General features: G+C 43.8%; 2 protein-coding genes across 4 annotated transcripts in view; one reads left to right on the top strand and one right to left on the bottom strand.

Moving 5' to 3' along the window:
- The window catches only part of CTNNB1 (catenin beta 1), a 41399-nt gene extending 30929 nt beyond the window's left edge, over positions 1 to 10470 (top strand). The window contains exons 7-16 of one of the 3 annotated variants that reach the window (XM_031470036.2): positions 817 to 961; positions 3425 to 3528; positions 3608 to 3946; positions 4220 to 4378; positions 5751 to 5870; positions 6481 to 6631; positions 6722 to 6843; positions 7897 to 7957; positions 9176 to 9396; positions 9862 to 10470. In XM_031470036.2, coding sequence (XP_031325896.1) covers positions 817 to 961; positions 3425 to 3528; positions 3608 to 3946; positions 4220 to 4378; positions 5751 to 5870; positions 6481 to 6631; positions 6722 to 6843; positions 7897 to 7957; positions 9176 to 9384 — 1410 coding nt within the window. In that variant the 3' untranslated portion in view covers positions 9385 to 9396; positions 9862 to 10470. Of the gene's footprint in view, positions 1 to 816; positions 962 to 3424; positions 3529 to 3607; positions 3947 to 4219; positions 4379 to 5750; positions 5871 to 6480; positions 6632 to 6721; positions 6844 to 7896; positions 7958 to 9175 lie in introns of all 3 variants that reach the window. The other 2 variants (XM_031470035.2, XM_031470034.2) reach the window with 2 other exon arrangements.
- ULK4 (unc-51 like kinase 4) overlaps positions 10019 to 13034 on the bottom strand; it is a 449508-nt gene continuing 446492 nt past the window's right edge. The window contains exon 40 of the mRNA XM_064496685.1: positions 10019 to 11359. The gene's annotated coding sequence lies outside the window, so the exon portion shown is untranslated. The remainder of the gene's footprint in view (positions 11360 to 13034) is intronic.

Raw genomic sequence — 13034 nt, 5'->3', positions numbered from 1 at the left:
ATAAGTGAACTGACCCTGTTTTGAGGGTCCAAGGAGATTTCTTGACGAAAGTGATAGTTGAGTTCAGCTCTCAACGAGGAGAAGGGATTGATTAGGTGAAGGTTAGGGAGAGGAAATGGCACCTTTGAAAGTCCTGTTGAGGGAGGAGCAGGGTGAGTTTTGGAAATTCAGGAAATACGAACAGTAAGGAAGAAGAAAGGTTTTAAGTGAGTCTATTGAGGGACGCACTAGGCAGGTCCTGCAGGACTTAGTAGAACCTGTTAAAAGAACAATGGGAAACAAATAATTTTTGGCAGAGTCATGAAGTTATGAGATTTGTTTTTAGGAAATCAAGGTAGAGTTGGGAGGTTGGGGTATGCAGGGAAATAAAGGGCAAGATTATTTCATGGTATCTCTTTTTGAGGTGGATATGATTAGGAGAAGTAAAGAGTCAAATCATTAGGCATTTTTAAGGCCCATTCTGGTTCAGATTTTCACACAACAAATCAGCTTTGATGTGACTTCTGTATCAGGGCATTACTGTTTCATACTAACCTGGTCTCCCCCTCTCCACCGGTCAGTGTGGGGAGAAGAAAATTGGGCCAGACTTGATGTATTTTGGGGAAGACTAGAAGCATGAATTGGAGGGAAATCCCGTTGTAGAAGGAGGAGGGTAAACAGGACCCCAGTATGGGGGGTCTAGGTAGTGAGGACCAGGAATACATTTAAGTCATTGGCAAGCTGGCTGAAATTCTGGTAATAAAAGAGGTTGGTAATAATGGCTTTTCTCAGGCATTTGATCAAGATTCCGTGACTAACAATAATACACCTTTCTAGCTGATCATTCTGGCTAGTGGTGGACCTCAAGCTTTAGTGAATATAATGAGGACCTACACTTACGAGAAACTCCTGTGGACCACAAGCAGGGTACTGAAGGTGCTGTCTGTCTGCTCTAGTAACAAGCCGGCTATTGTAGAGGCTGGTAAGTATATTTGCCTGTTCTGAGTTCTGCAACGCGTCGTGCGGTTCTGATTAGATTGCCTCTGTTACGAACAGGGTGACAGAACCAGAACCAACCTGAACAGGCTGAAAGTAGATGGTCCTGTTTGCAGCCAGTGTCACATGCAGACAAAGTATACTGGGCTTGACACCTGCTTTGGTGCTGTTCAGGCCTATTTTAGGCGGAGTTACTACCCATTAAAGATGATAGTTAATACTTGGCTTCAAACAGCTATTCCTGAAATGCCTGGAATGCTTGCCAAAAAATACAGAATTTGAGACTTACTTTATCAGAATCCCCGGAGTGTTGAAGCGACAAGAAGGTCAGTAGGTAGCTGGAAATGTGTATAGGATTGGAGGCCTAGGACTGTTCATTTTAATAAGTCCCCCAGGTTATTCTGATGCTCATTTGTTTATTCTGAAAATATTCAGCCCCTGTGTTTGAAGAACTGTAATAAGCACATGGTGTACATTGGGTAACAGTAGGTATGGTCCCTGTATTTATTCTTACAATCTGGTGAGGGTGACAAAAATAGGCAAAAAGATGGCGTGGTAACAAATTGGAGTGAATGTTACGAAGAAATGAACAGCAAATAGTGATACAGAATTAATGGGGAGGAGACCCATCCCAGAGAAGGGGATGTTAAATAAAACTGCAGAATGAGAAGGCATCTATCTATCATCTGCATGAGCAGTAGGGATTAGGTACCTTCCGGACAGAGAAAAGCAGCGTCACGGGCTGTGTACTGAAGGCGGGAAGGGAATGGTTGAGTTCTAGGTGAAGAGAAAGCCTGTGTACCTGGAAACCTAGTGGGTAATGGGATGAGCAGTCAGGATGAGGCTGAGGAGCTGCAGCCAGGTGGGGCTGTATTGTGCAGGACTTCACAGGTCCCTGTGAGGCGTTCATGCTTTATCCTAGCTTTGGAACCATAGGTGTAGAATGCTTAGGGCAATTTGGAATGCTAGGTGGGATCCAGAGTCTAAAGCGTTCCTTAAGGTTATGCTAAAGCATTTGGTCTTGGTCTTACAGCTAATAAGATGCCGTTGATGGTTGTTGAGCAGTGGCATAGCACCACAGTGAGGTCTGGGATATTAATGCTAGCATTGTATGACCGAAGGCAAGCAGACCAGGCCACTGAGATGTGTTGATAGGCTTCTAGGAATGAAATTGTGTGATACTAAAAATACACAGCAAAGGGTAAATGTTATTTAAGAAGCTGACATACTCAAAGTGACTAAAAGGTCAGTAGGTAGCTGGAAGTGTATGCTACTGGAATGCAGGGGAAGACTGGGCCGGGGTAGAGGTTTGGGAGTTGCCCTCTTGGTGTCTGCAGGGAAGAGGTAGGAGTGCCTTAAAGCCATCTGTCACGGGACTTTTACTCTGGACGCGCTGAATCAGAACATGTGTGTCTTTAAGTGTACAGGCTATTCTGAGGGGCATCTGGGATTAAGATCCGTTTTCTTAGAGTTACAAGTTAGTGTACAGGGAGGGGATGGAATCTGCAAGGGAGAGAAGGTAGAGGGGAATTTAGCCATTTAGAAAGCACTGGGCAGGTCACTCAGTTAGCAGCTGGAGCTACTCTGAGGAAGGAACCAGATGGGGGGTGATCTTGTCTTGTACAGGAGGCAGGCTAGACGATGGTTGTGATACGTGCTGTGAAGGAAAAGTACAAGGTGCAGTGAGAATTACAGCAGGTAGATCTAATCTGAGGAAATAAAGCAGGCCTGAAAAGATCAACAAGGAGACAGGGGAAGTGTACCGCAGTGCATTTGGAAGTGATTTCAGTAGGAGAGATGAGATTACCGTACGTGGGGAACTGAACTTGCTTTTAGACTCCTCTGCCAGGGTAAATGTACTTCCTTATGGTCCTAAATGATGGAAGGTTGTCAGCCTTTGGGGCACATCTTGTGGAGTCAGTGCCTTTTATGCAGTCCCTGGCAGTAAGTGTTCCAGTGCCTTCTTTTTGGATTGTTCTCACCTTGTGAGTTTATATAGTTCCTTCAGGTCTTTGCTTAGATGTCACCTTCACAGTGAGGTGACCTTATCTCCCTAGTTAAAAATTGTAGCGCCCCCCCCATCTTATTTTCTTTGTAACACTGTATATTATATGGTTTTAGTTTACAGATGGCATTTTTGTTTGTCTGCCTCCAACTATGCCATGTGCTCTGTAAACGTAGGAATTTTAGACCTTTGCTCACTGATATAGGTTCAACTCAATAGGGCCTTGTATTAAATATTCTTGAAATGACAGAAGTTATCACTAGTGGAGGTGAACAAGAAAGAAAGGGAAATTGAGCAGCATTCTAGAAAATGAAAGGAAGTAAAGGTGGAAGGGATAAGCTTTGGCAATGAAGAGGGACACCCTCTGAGACTAGAGAAGACACTGGTGCTAGTGGGAGCTGTGAGCTGATAGCCATCGCCTTAGCTGTTTTTTAATCCTTTTAGGTGGAATGCAGGCTTTAGGACTTCACCTGACGGATCCAAGTCAGCGTCTTGTTCAGAACTGTCTTTGGACTCTTAGGAATCTTTCAGATGCTGCAACTAAACAGGTGAATTCTGAGGAAACTGGTGAGTTAGTGATAAGTGTCAAGCTGAATGTGTACTGAGCATCTGTTTTCATCTCCATAGGAAGGGATGGAAGGTCTTCTTGGGACCCTTGTTCAGCTTCTGGGCTCAGATGATATAAACGTGGTCACCTGTGCAGCTGGAATTCTTTCTAATCTCACTTGCAATAATTATAAGAACAAGATGATGGTGTGCCAAGTGGGTGGTATAGAGGCTCTTGTGCGTACTGTCCTTCGTGCTGGTGACAGGGAGGACATCACTGAGCCTGCCATCTGTGCTCTTCGTCATCTGACCAGCCGACACCAGGAAGCTGAGATGGCCCAGAATGCTGTTCGCCTTCACTACGGACTACCAGTCGTGGTGAAACTCCTCCACCCGCCATCCCACTGGCCTCTGATCAAGGTAAACTGTCAGTCAAAATAGAAAACTGCAGAATTGAAAATGAACTGCCTCTAGCTACTATCAGATGGCTGTCTAGGCCTGAGGGATTGCTAAATGGGAATTGTATTCTTCAGTAAACGAGAAGTATGGCTGGGGTGGGGGTGGGGTCTGAAGCGTCTGTGTAGTGGGTTCTACTTCCAAGTGATAGTGGTAGATCTAGTGCGGTGGGAATTTTAGGCTAAGAAAATGATTTTGAGTTGTGTCCAGTTCTTCACTCTTCCTCCTGTTCTGCAGGCTACCGTTGGATTGATTCGCAATCTTGCCCTTTGCCCAGCAAATCACGCACCTTTGCGTGAGCAGGGTGCCATTCCACGACTAGTCCAGTTGCTGGTGCGTGCACATCAGGATACCCAGCGTCGTACATCTATGGGTGGAACACAGCAGCAGTTTGTGGTAAGTGAATCTCAGCAGTGACATCTGGCTATTTAAGAGGAATGTGTAAATCCAGAGGATCCTGACCAGCTTCAGTCATTGGCTCCCTCCGTCCTCCTTCCTGCCTGAAGGGCTGCTTGCTAATGGCTGGAAAAACTGGCATGTCTCTGTGGCTGCAGACAAGATAAGGAGTAACACGGCCCCTAGTGATGTTGCCTGTGACCGGTACTGATCAGTCTTACAGAGGGAGTGGGGTGTGATTTACTGCTGTGGTCTTGTTTAATCCAGTTTCACCTCCTTAGGAAGTAGCAGGGCCTTAGTTTGAATCCAGGCCTGTCTGATTTCAGAGCCAGCATGAGTTCTATCTGTAAATGTGTAACACACCCTTTACTATCCCTTCCAAGAGTGGTTCAGCTATTTTCATGGGCTTTTAAGAATACCAACAGATTACAAGCCTAAAACTTTGATGTCAAATTTGCAGTTTTAAAACAAACTAGCTTTGTTACAAGTATCTAAAGACACTTCTGATTCCTCAGAATGCATTTTAAGAATCAGACCTTCAAGGAGTCTCTCTTATTTAATCAAGTTACTTTACCAAGATCTTTTACCAGAACAGATCTTGAGACTCATTGCTAGTTGTGATACGTATGTGCTTATGAGGCCGTTTTGGCTCTTTCCATTTATTACTTTTGGTTTTGGCCTGTCTCCATGAGGTGGCCTAATAGACGGCAAAGGGCACCTTTTTAAATTTCTTCTCTAGGAAGAAAGGAGTTTTTGTGTCCTTATAAAAATTAAGTTGAATAGAAAAGCTTCTAAAAGTAGCAGAATTATAACCTTGTGTAAAAACTCAGAATCAGGGAAAGCAGATTGTACTTAAATTTTGAAAAGCAACTTCCTTCTCCCATACAGGCTGTGAGTTGAATAGTCTTGGAGGAGGTGAGTGGTTTTCTACTGGCAGCTCAGTAGAATTTTAGCAGTTGGTGATAAAACTTTGCTAAGTTTTCACCAAATACACACAGATGTACAGTGATGGAGCATCTGAGAGAAAACACTGGTGTAGTCTGCATGTTCCTTTTCCATCTTTCTGTATTATATATCCCTTTTACCCAGGGTGCATGGTGCCCTGACTGTAAGGAAGGCATCTTCGGGACCCTGCGCTGTGCACAATACTGTGCATCGGGGAGGGGTGCTGCCCAGAGCCCCCCCTTCAGAAAGTGACATTCAGCTTCATGGAGTCCCCCTTCATTCCTAAACTAATTGCAAATTCTGGGGAACTGTGGGTTTATAATGTGAATAACTGGTCTAGTAATTGCTGGTCAGAACAGAAAGCCTTTCAAATATGTAAACGTTAGAGAGAAAGTACCGTATTTATTAACCTTGTCTCTCTCGGTAGGAGGGGGTCCGCATGGAAGAAATAGTGGAAGGTTGTACTGGAGCCCTTCACATCCTAGCTCGGGATGTTCACAACCGAATTGTTATCAGAGGACTAAATACCATTCCACTGTTTGTGCAGGTATGTTTGTGTTAAAGGAGGCATTCTAGTTTTTATGTTGATAAAATTTCAGGATTTCAAAGGTAAGCAAAATTTCAGGAAATTAGGGACCAAAACAGGGGCACCAACATTTTTCATCTCCTATCACCATTTATGAAATGGCAGTACTGCCCCCACTCCCTGTCAGAGTGTGAGAAATAGAATCTTAGTGTGTTAATGTCCTTTTTTTAATTGAATACATTTACTTTTCTGAAAATTCCCTTCGTTTTTCACAGGCAGGAGGTGGGGAGATAATGGGGACTGGAACCTCAAGAAGGGGGAGGAGACGGTCACCACTTCTGGGGCTGCTTAGTTTTGAAAGGACAAAAGCTGCCAGGGCACAGACTGCCCCAGCCACCTCTGGGTTTTCCAAATTTCAGCTTGAATAAAACGCTGAAGAAAGGGTTTGTGTGGGTACAAGTGCTCCACAGCATCGAATACCCTAGAACATAGACTTAGAGTGTATGATTTAATACAAGCAGTACAAGTGCCACTTACACTCTGCATTGGGAATGTTGGCACCACCGTGGGAGGCCTGACATGTTGTAACTTTAGTAGATGTAGTTAGGTTTCGTGCGTGCTCTCTTCGTAGCTGCTGTATTCGCCCATTGAGAATATCCAAAGAGTAGCTGCAGGGGTCCTGTGTGAGCTCGCTCAGGACAAGGAGGCTGCAGAAGCCATCGAGGCCGAGGGAGCCACCGCACCGCTGACGGAGCTACTTCACTCCCGGAACGAGGGCGTGGGTAAGTGAGGAAAGGAGCCAGAGCCTTTAGCTGGTGGTGACAGTGAAGCCTCAGCTTTTCCTCAAGGACCTTTTCTCCATCCTCTCCCAGCAACGTACGCAGCTGCTGTTTTGTTCCGGATGTCAGAGGACAAGCCACAGGATTATAAGAAACGGCTTTCGGTTGAATTGACCAGTTCTCTCTTCAGAACGGAGCCCATGGCTTGGAACGAGGTAGGCAGCGTGAGCACGTTTCTTAGTTGTTTGCTAGAGTAGGTAAGGCAGTTCGTGGTTGCCTCTCAAAAAAAAACACTTAGTACGCATTCATTTGCATTGACTGTGTCCTTGGCTTGAATATTCCTTCATTCTTCACGCTATCTCAGTGACTCTCTGCGGGAAAAATACAGCTTTAAACAGCCTGTTCAGAACAAACAAGTTATGCTGTTTTAACATTAGAATTTGTAAGGGAGATAGAGGAAAAAGGTACCAGATTGAAGAACATTTTTCAAAAGGATGTTGGGAGAGAGGCAGTCTATTAAATACTGTTAGTTGGAGGTCAATTTAATAATACTGTTTTTAAAAACACTCAATTTTTCACCTACTTTTCTACTGGAATTTGTTAATTTGTTCAGTATTTGTTTCTAGTAGTTGTTCATTGAAACATTAGAACTACCCTGAAAGTGTCTTCAGTTATGGTATATAGTCATTAAGTGAATTACATCCTCTATATTGTCAGGTGGAAAAAAAAATCTGACTGCCTAACAGGGAGTTCTATGTGAGTTGGCTTTTTAATAGGCAGTCTTCACGTGTCCAAACTTGAGCTGTGAACTTCTTCACCCCCCTGGGTCTCCAGACCTGTTCCTCTCAGTTAATGGCAACTCTGTTCTTTTAGCTGCTCAGGCTCTGAAAATCTTTTCATATGTAACACATTCTGTCAACAAAAACCGTTGGAGGTAGATACTGCCTGTTTTGTTTTCTGTTATCTCTCTAGAATCTAGACCAGTGCCTGGCACCTAGTAAGTACTTAATATGTATTTGCTGAAAAAATAAATTAGTATTTTTAATATGTGCAGTGAGAAAACATGTTTCTATAGGTTAATCTTTGAAGGGTAGAGTATGAAGTATTTGTTTTGTTTACTTCTGTATTTTCTAAGTAATTCTGTAATGTTCCTTCGTACAGTACTTTTGTAATCTAAAACTTTTTTTTTTTTTTTTCAAAATGCTAGAGAGGACACTTTAAGTTGAGAATTTTCATTTCACCTCCTTGCCTTGTACCTGTTTATCTAGACTGCTGATCTTGGACTTGATATTGGTGCCCAGGGAGAACCCCTTGGATATCGCCAGGATGGTATGTGTCTCCTATTATTTCCTGATTAACTCCCGATCAAGGTAAAGGTCCAAAGCTTTATCAGAAGAGCTGGTTTGCTCCTCTGGGAAACCAGTGTTGGCAGGAAAGTAGTGGCAGCAGTTAAAGGCAGTTCTGAAATTAGTGGAGCACAGGGAATCCTGAGCCACACTGAGCGAGCAACAGGATCACACCAGCAACTACGAGTCACTACTGCCAGGCCTCTGCAGTGCAGGATGGGAACCAGTCACCTGGCTTTTTATTCATTTTCTTGGTCAGAGAACCCATAATACCTGTGTCTACAACCCACCGGAAAGCGAGAGTATGGGGAACTTCTGTCACTAGGTGCAGATCTGAAATGTGGGTATTTACGTAGTATTCTGAAAAGCTAATTTGACTCTGGGTAATGGAGATGGAGCATATTAGGGGTACACGACTACTAATGTCACTATTCAACTTAAACCAAACTACTGAAGGTCATAAGCTTCTTACCTTGACAGGTACATAAATGCCAGCCCTTAAGATAAAACATAAAAAGGTTTCATTGGAAATTGGTACATTTTCTCAGTCCTTTTGTGGGTATCCCCTGGACTTTTCAACAAACATTACATTTGCTCGACCTCCTTGCCACGACTCAGCCACGCTTACACACAGTAGACTGCGGCTGCTGCTCCTCAGGAACCCGTGTCTCTGCCTGGTAGACGCCAGACGTCCAGGACGAGAACTGGCCGGTTTGCCTTTGGTGGAAGCAGGCTTTGTGTAGCCTCGTGTGCGGCCTGGCTCGGGGTAGTTATTTAGCTGAAGAAGCTAGAAGTTGAAGAGGTTAGAAAGCAGTGCTTACTGCCATTGGGTACCCTTCTTACTTTTTTTTTTTTTTTAATATTTTTATTGAAATGTAGTCAGTTTACAGTGTTGTGTCAATTTCTGGTGTACAGCACAGTACTTCAGTCGTACAGGAAATACATGTATTTGTTTTCATATTCTTTTTCACCACAAGTTACAAGATACTGAATACAGTTCCCTGTGCTATACAGAAGAAACTTATTACCTGTTTTATATATGGTAGTTAGTATCTAAAAATCTTGAATTCCCAGTTTATCCCTTCCCACCCTCCTCCCTGGTAACCATGTTTGTTTTCTATGTCTTAGGTACCCTTACCTCAGTGTTCATTTTGTCTGTCTGCTCTCTCACCCATTTTGTCGCTACCCCCGACTCTTGTAGATCCCAGCTATCGTTCTTTTCACTCCGGTGGATACGGACAGGATGCCTTGGGTATGGACCCCATGATGGAGCACGAGATGGGAGGCCACCACCCTGGTGCTGACTATCCAGTTGATGGGCTGCCGGATCTGGGGCATGCCCAGGACCTCATGGACGGGCTGCCTCCGGGTGACAGCAATCAGCTGGCCTGGTTTGATACTGACCTGTAACTCATCCTTTAGGTAAGAAGTTTAAAAAGCCAGTTTGGGTAAAATACTTTTACTCTGCCTACAGAACTTCAGAAAGACTTGGGTTGGTAGGGTGGGAGTGCTTTAGGCCTACTTGTAAATCTGCCACAAAAACAGATACATACTTTGAAAGGAGATGTCTTGGAACATTTGAATGTTCTCAGATTTCTGGTTGTTATGTGGTCATGTGTGGAAGTTATTAACTTTAATGTTTTTTGCCACAGCTTTTGCAACTTAATACTCAAATGAGTAACATTTGCTGTTTTAAACATTAATAGCAGCCTTTCTCTCTTTATACAGCTGTATTGTCTGAACTTGCATTGTGATTGGCCTGTAGAGTTGCTGAGAGGGCTCGAGGGGTGGGCTGGTATCTCAGAAAGTGCCTGACACACTAACCAAGCTGAGTTTCCTATGGGAACAATTGAAGTAAACTTTTTGTTCTGGTCCTTTTTGGTCGAGGAGTAACAATACAAATGGATTTTGGGAGTGACTCAAGAAGTGAAGAATGCACAAGAATGGATCACAAGATGGAATTTATCAAACTCTAGCCTTGCTTGTTAAAATTTTTTTTTTAATATCTGTAATGGTACTGACTTTGCTTGCTTTAAAGTAGCTCTTTCTTTTTTTTTTTTTTTGCAGTAACTGTTAGTTTTTTAAGTCTCTTGTAGTGTTAAGTTATAGTGAATACTGCTACAGCAATTTCTAATTTTTAAGAATTGAGTAATGGTGTAGAACACTAATTCATAATCACTCTAATTGTAATCTGAATAAAGTGTAACATTGTGTAGCCTTTTTGTATAAAATAGACAAATAGAAATGGTCCAATTAGTTTCCTTTTTAATATGCTTAAAATAAGCAGGTGGATCTATTTCATGTTTTTGATCAAAAACTCTATTTGGGATATGTATGGGTAGGGTAACTCAGTATCAGAGGTGTTATTTGGAACCTTGTTTTGGACAGTTTACCAGTTGCCTTTTATCCCAAAGTTGTTGTAACCTGCTGTGATACAATGCTTCAAGAGAAAATGCGGTTATAAAAATGGTTCAGAATTAAACTTTTAATTCATTCGATTGTGTCACCTTTTTTCCCTGTCACTAGGTTGCTTGTGAGGGTGCTAAGTTATATAACTCAACTTCATCCTGAGGAAAACACACAATGAAATAATTTAAGTTGTAATGATGGAAAGAGTCTTACTGTTAGTAGATGAGACTGTCTGCCAAGCTTCTGTAGCATTTGGCCTTGGGTGAAACTGCACCAGAAGTGTTTTAGCGTCGAACACGGTCCTGAGCCTGGTGTAAGAGGAGAGTGTCCACCATCTCCAACCAAGGGACGCTGGGCTTAGTTAGAGCCTGTGGCCAAGTCACCTTCAGCCTGGCTGCAGTCATGTGTATAATCTTGCCCAGAAGCTGCCTCAGTTCCAAGGCATCTAGTTCTTGGGCTACTTTAGAACAAAACTGAATGCCAGATAGGTATACCCCCTGCCCTCAACTCTATCAGATGGTTTCATTCCATTAAGGTAATAATGGAGAATTAAGTACCTGGATTTGGACTTCGAGCGCCTTCACAGACGTGTGACTCATTTGGAGCGGGGAATTCCTTCAACTCCGCTTTGAACTGATAATTAAGATGGTTTAAGTGTCGATGTTTATCTGAACTAGAATGGGCCAGGTGATCCTGTCATCCTGGTGGTAGGTCTGACAAACTTAGTTCATCTCTCAGGGCTGAGCCAGCAGACCTGTTAGAACTTGTGTTTTGGTCTTTAAAAGGCATGACAGTGTTTTGTGCTCAGGGAGAGCTGTTTTTGACTTACCGTGTGTCTAAACATACATGCAGTTCCTTTTTGTTGGATGAGGACCTTTTGTGAAAACTTCGTAAGTTCTTCCCCGTGTCTAAAATGTAACTGGGCTCGGAGAGGAGACGTTTGTGTGGCCGGTAAGGGGAATTCTGCTTCCACTGCCTGCCAGACAGAACCAGAGCTGTTAGTAGGTTAGCAGAGAGAAGATCTCTAGTGAGTTCAGCTTTTAACATAACCACAGCAGGGTGTCGTATTTAAAGCACTTTTAAAACCAGAAAACATTTTCAGAGCTTGTCTAAAATCATTGTAATTTTGAAGTTCCATTTAAAAACTTAATATGAAGGTTAATTCAGCAAGGTAGTTCTGCCATGTGCTTAGGAGGACAAAGCCCAAGAATAGCCAAGACACTTGAGAAGAGTCAGATAGGAAGACTCGTTCTACCAGCCCTCAAAGCACAGCTGTAAAGCTCGAGCTAGTTAACACTTACTGACACATGTGGGCACAAGGACTGACTAAGGTTACTGAGTAAGATGAAGGCAGTAGACACTTCAGAGGTGGCACTGGAGGTCAGTGTGAAAGAGGGACTTTCTAGTAAAAGTGTGCAACAGTTAGGTAGCCATTTGGATAAAATTTAAAATAATGCAGGGGAAAAAAATCCATGATACCAGAATATCACAAATCCACCTCAGAAGTCCACATGTCCAATCACTGCTTTACTCACAAGAGAGCGGCCTCTCTGCAGTAAAAAAGGTACAGGTCCAGCACAGTAGTATGGGACTATCCCAAATATGATGTTGAACAAAAAGCTGGTCACAAATGCATGTCATAGGACTTCACTGATCTTCATTGGTACCAAAAAAGGGCAAACTTCTAAGGAAATCATCTACAAATGGTAGAACTAAAAAGCAAGGAAATCAGATTGCTACAAAAATCAGAATAGTGGTTACCTGGGGACAGAGGTGCACTGGACACTTGATCCCATCGCAGTGACCACCACTGAGCTGAAAAATGAAGCTTTTCCATGGTGGAGGAGACGTCCTAGACGTAAGGCTTTGATCTGGTTATTTCAGTCCTTGACAATGAAAGCTCTTAAGATAAATATGCTCTTTGATTCTTGTTTTGATTAGAGGAATGAAAGCAGAAGACGTGAATTGTGCTGTTCGGTTTATAAAATGCAGAGAGCTGAGTCTCTCCACTGCAGCCGTTTTGTTCCAGTAGGTGAGAATTTAACAGCCTGGCCTGGAGTGGACACATCAAATGGGACTACAACATAAGGCGGGGGGGAGCTGAGAAGGTAGCGCGTCCCCTTTCTTATCCACAGTGTCCTGTTGGTGTCCGCTGCGCCTCCCCACCCCCCTAGTGAGCTGGAAGGAAGCGACAGGCCACCTCTGCCACCTCGGCATCAATTCTCTGAGAAGCCAGAGGCTGGGTTTAAAAGGCCATTCTTCCAGGTCACATCACGACTCCACGTGGCCCTGGTCCTTGTTCATGGCCAGGGCTTCTCAGCCCTTGATGCTTCCCTCCCTCCGCCCCACCAAAGCTTGAGGCTGTTGGGGCCAAGACCTCCTCAAGGCTGGCAAGTCTTGTCCCCACCCCACTCCAGACCCCCCACCCCACGGCCGGGACCAAGTCCCTTCGGGCTTTCGTAGCTTCTTACTTCCCCTTCCCTACCAGTTCCTTCCTGAGGCGCCCACCTCAGCCCCTGCATAGAGCTGTGCACATATCAGGGAGACTGACTCCTGCGTTATCTTTCTGTTGTTGGAGGAGAGAGAAAACAGGGCATCTTGCCTCTTCCCAGTTCCTCTCCCGTTACTCCCCTTAAACAAGGACCAGAGCC

Source organism: Camelus dromedarius, chromosome 17, assembly GCF_036321535.1.
Source record: "Camelus dromedarius isolate mCamDro1 chromosome 17, mCamDro1.pat, whole genome shotgun sequence".
NCBI lineage: Eukaryota > Metazoa > Chordata > Mammalia > Artiodactyla > Camelidae > Camelus > Camelus dromedarius.
This window is presented reverse-complemented; position numbering and strand designations above follow the sequence as displayed.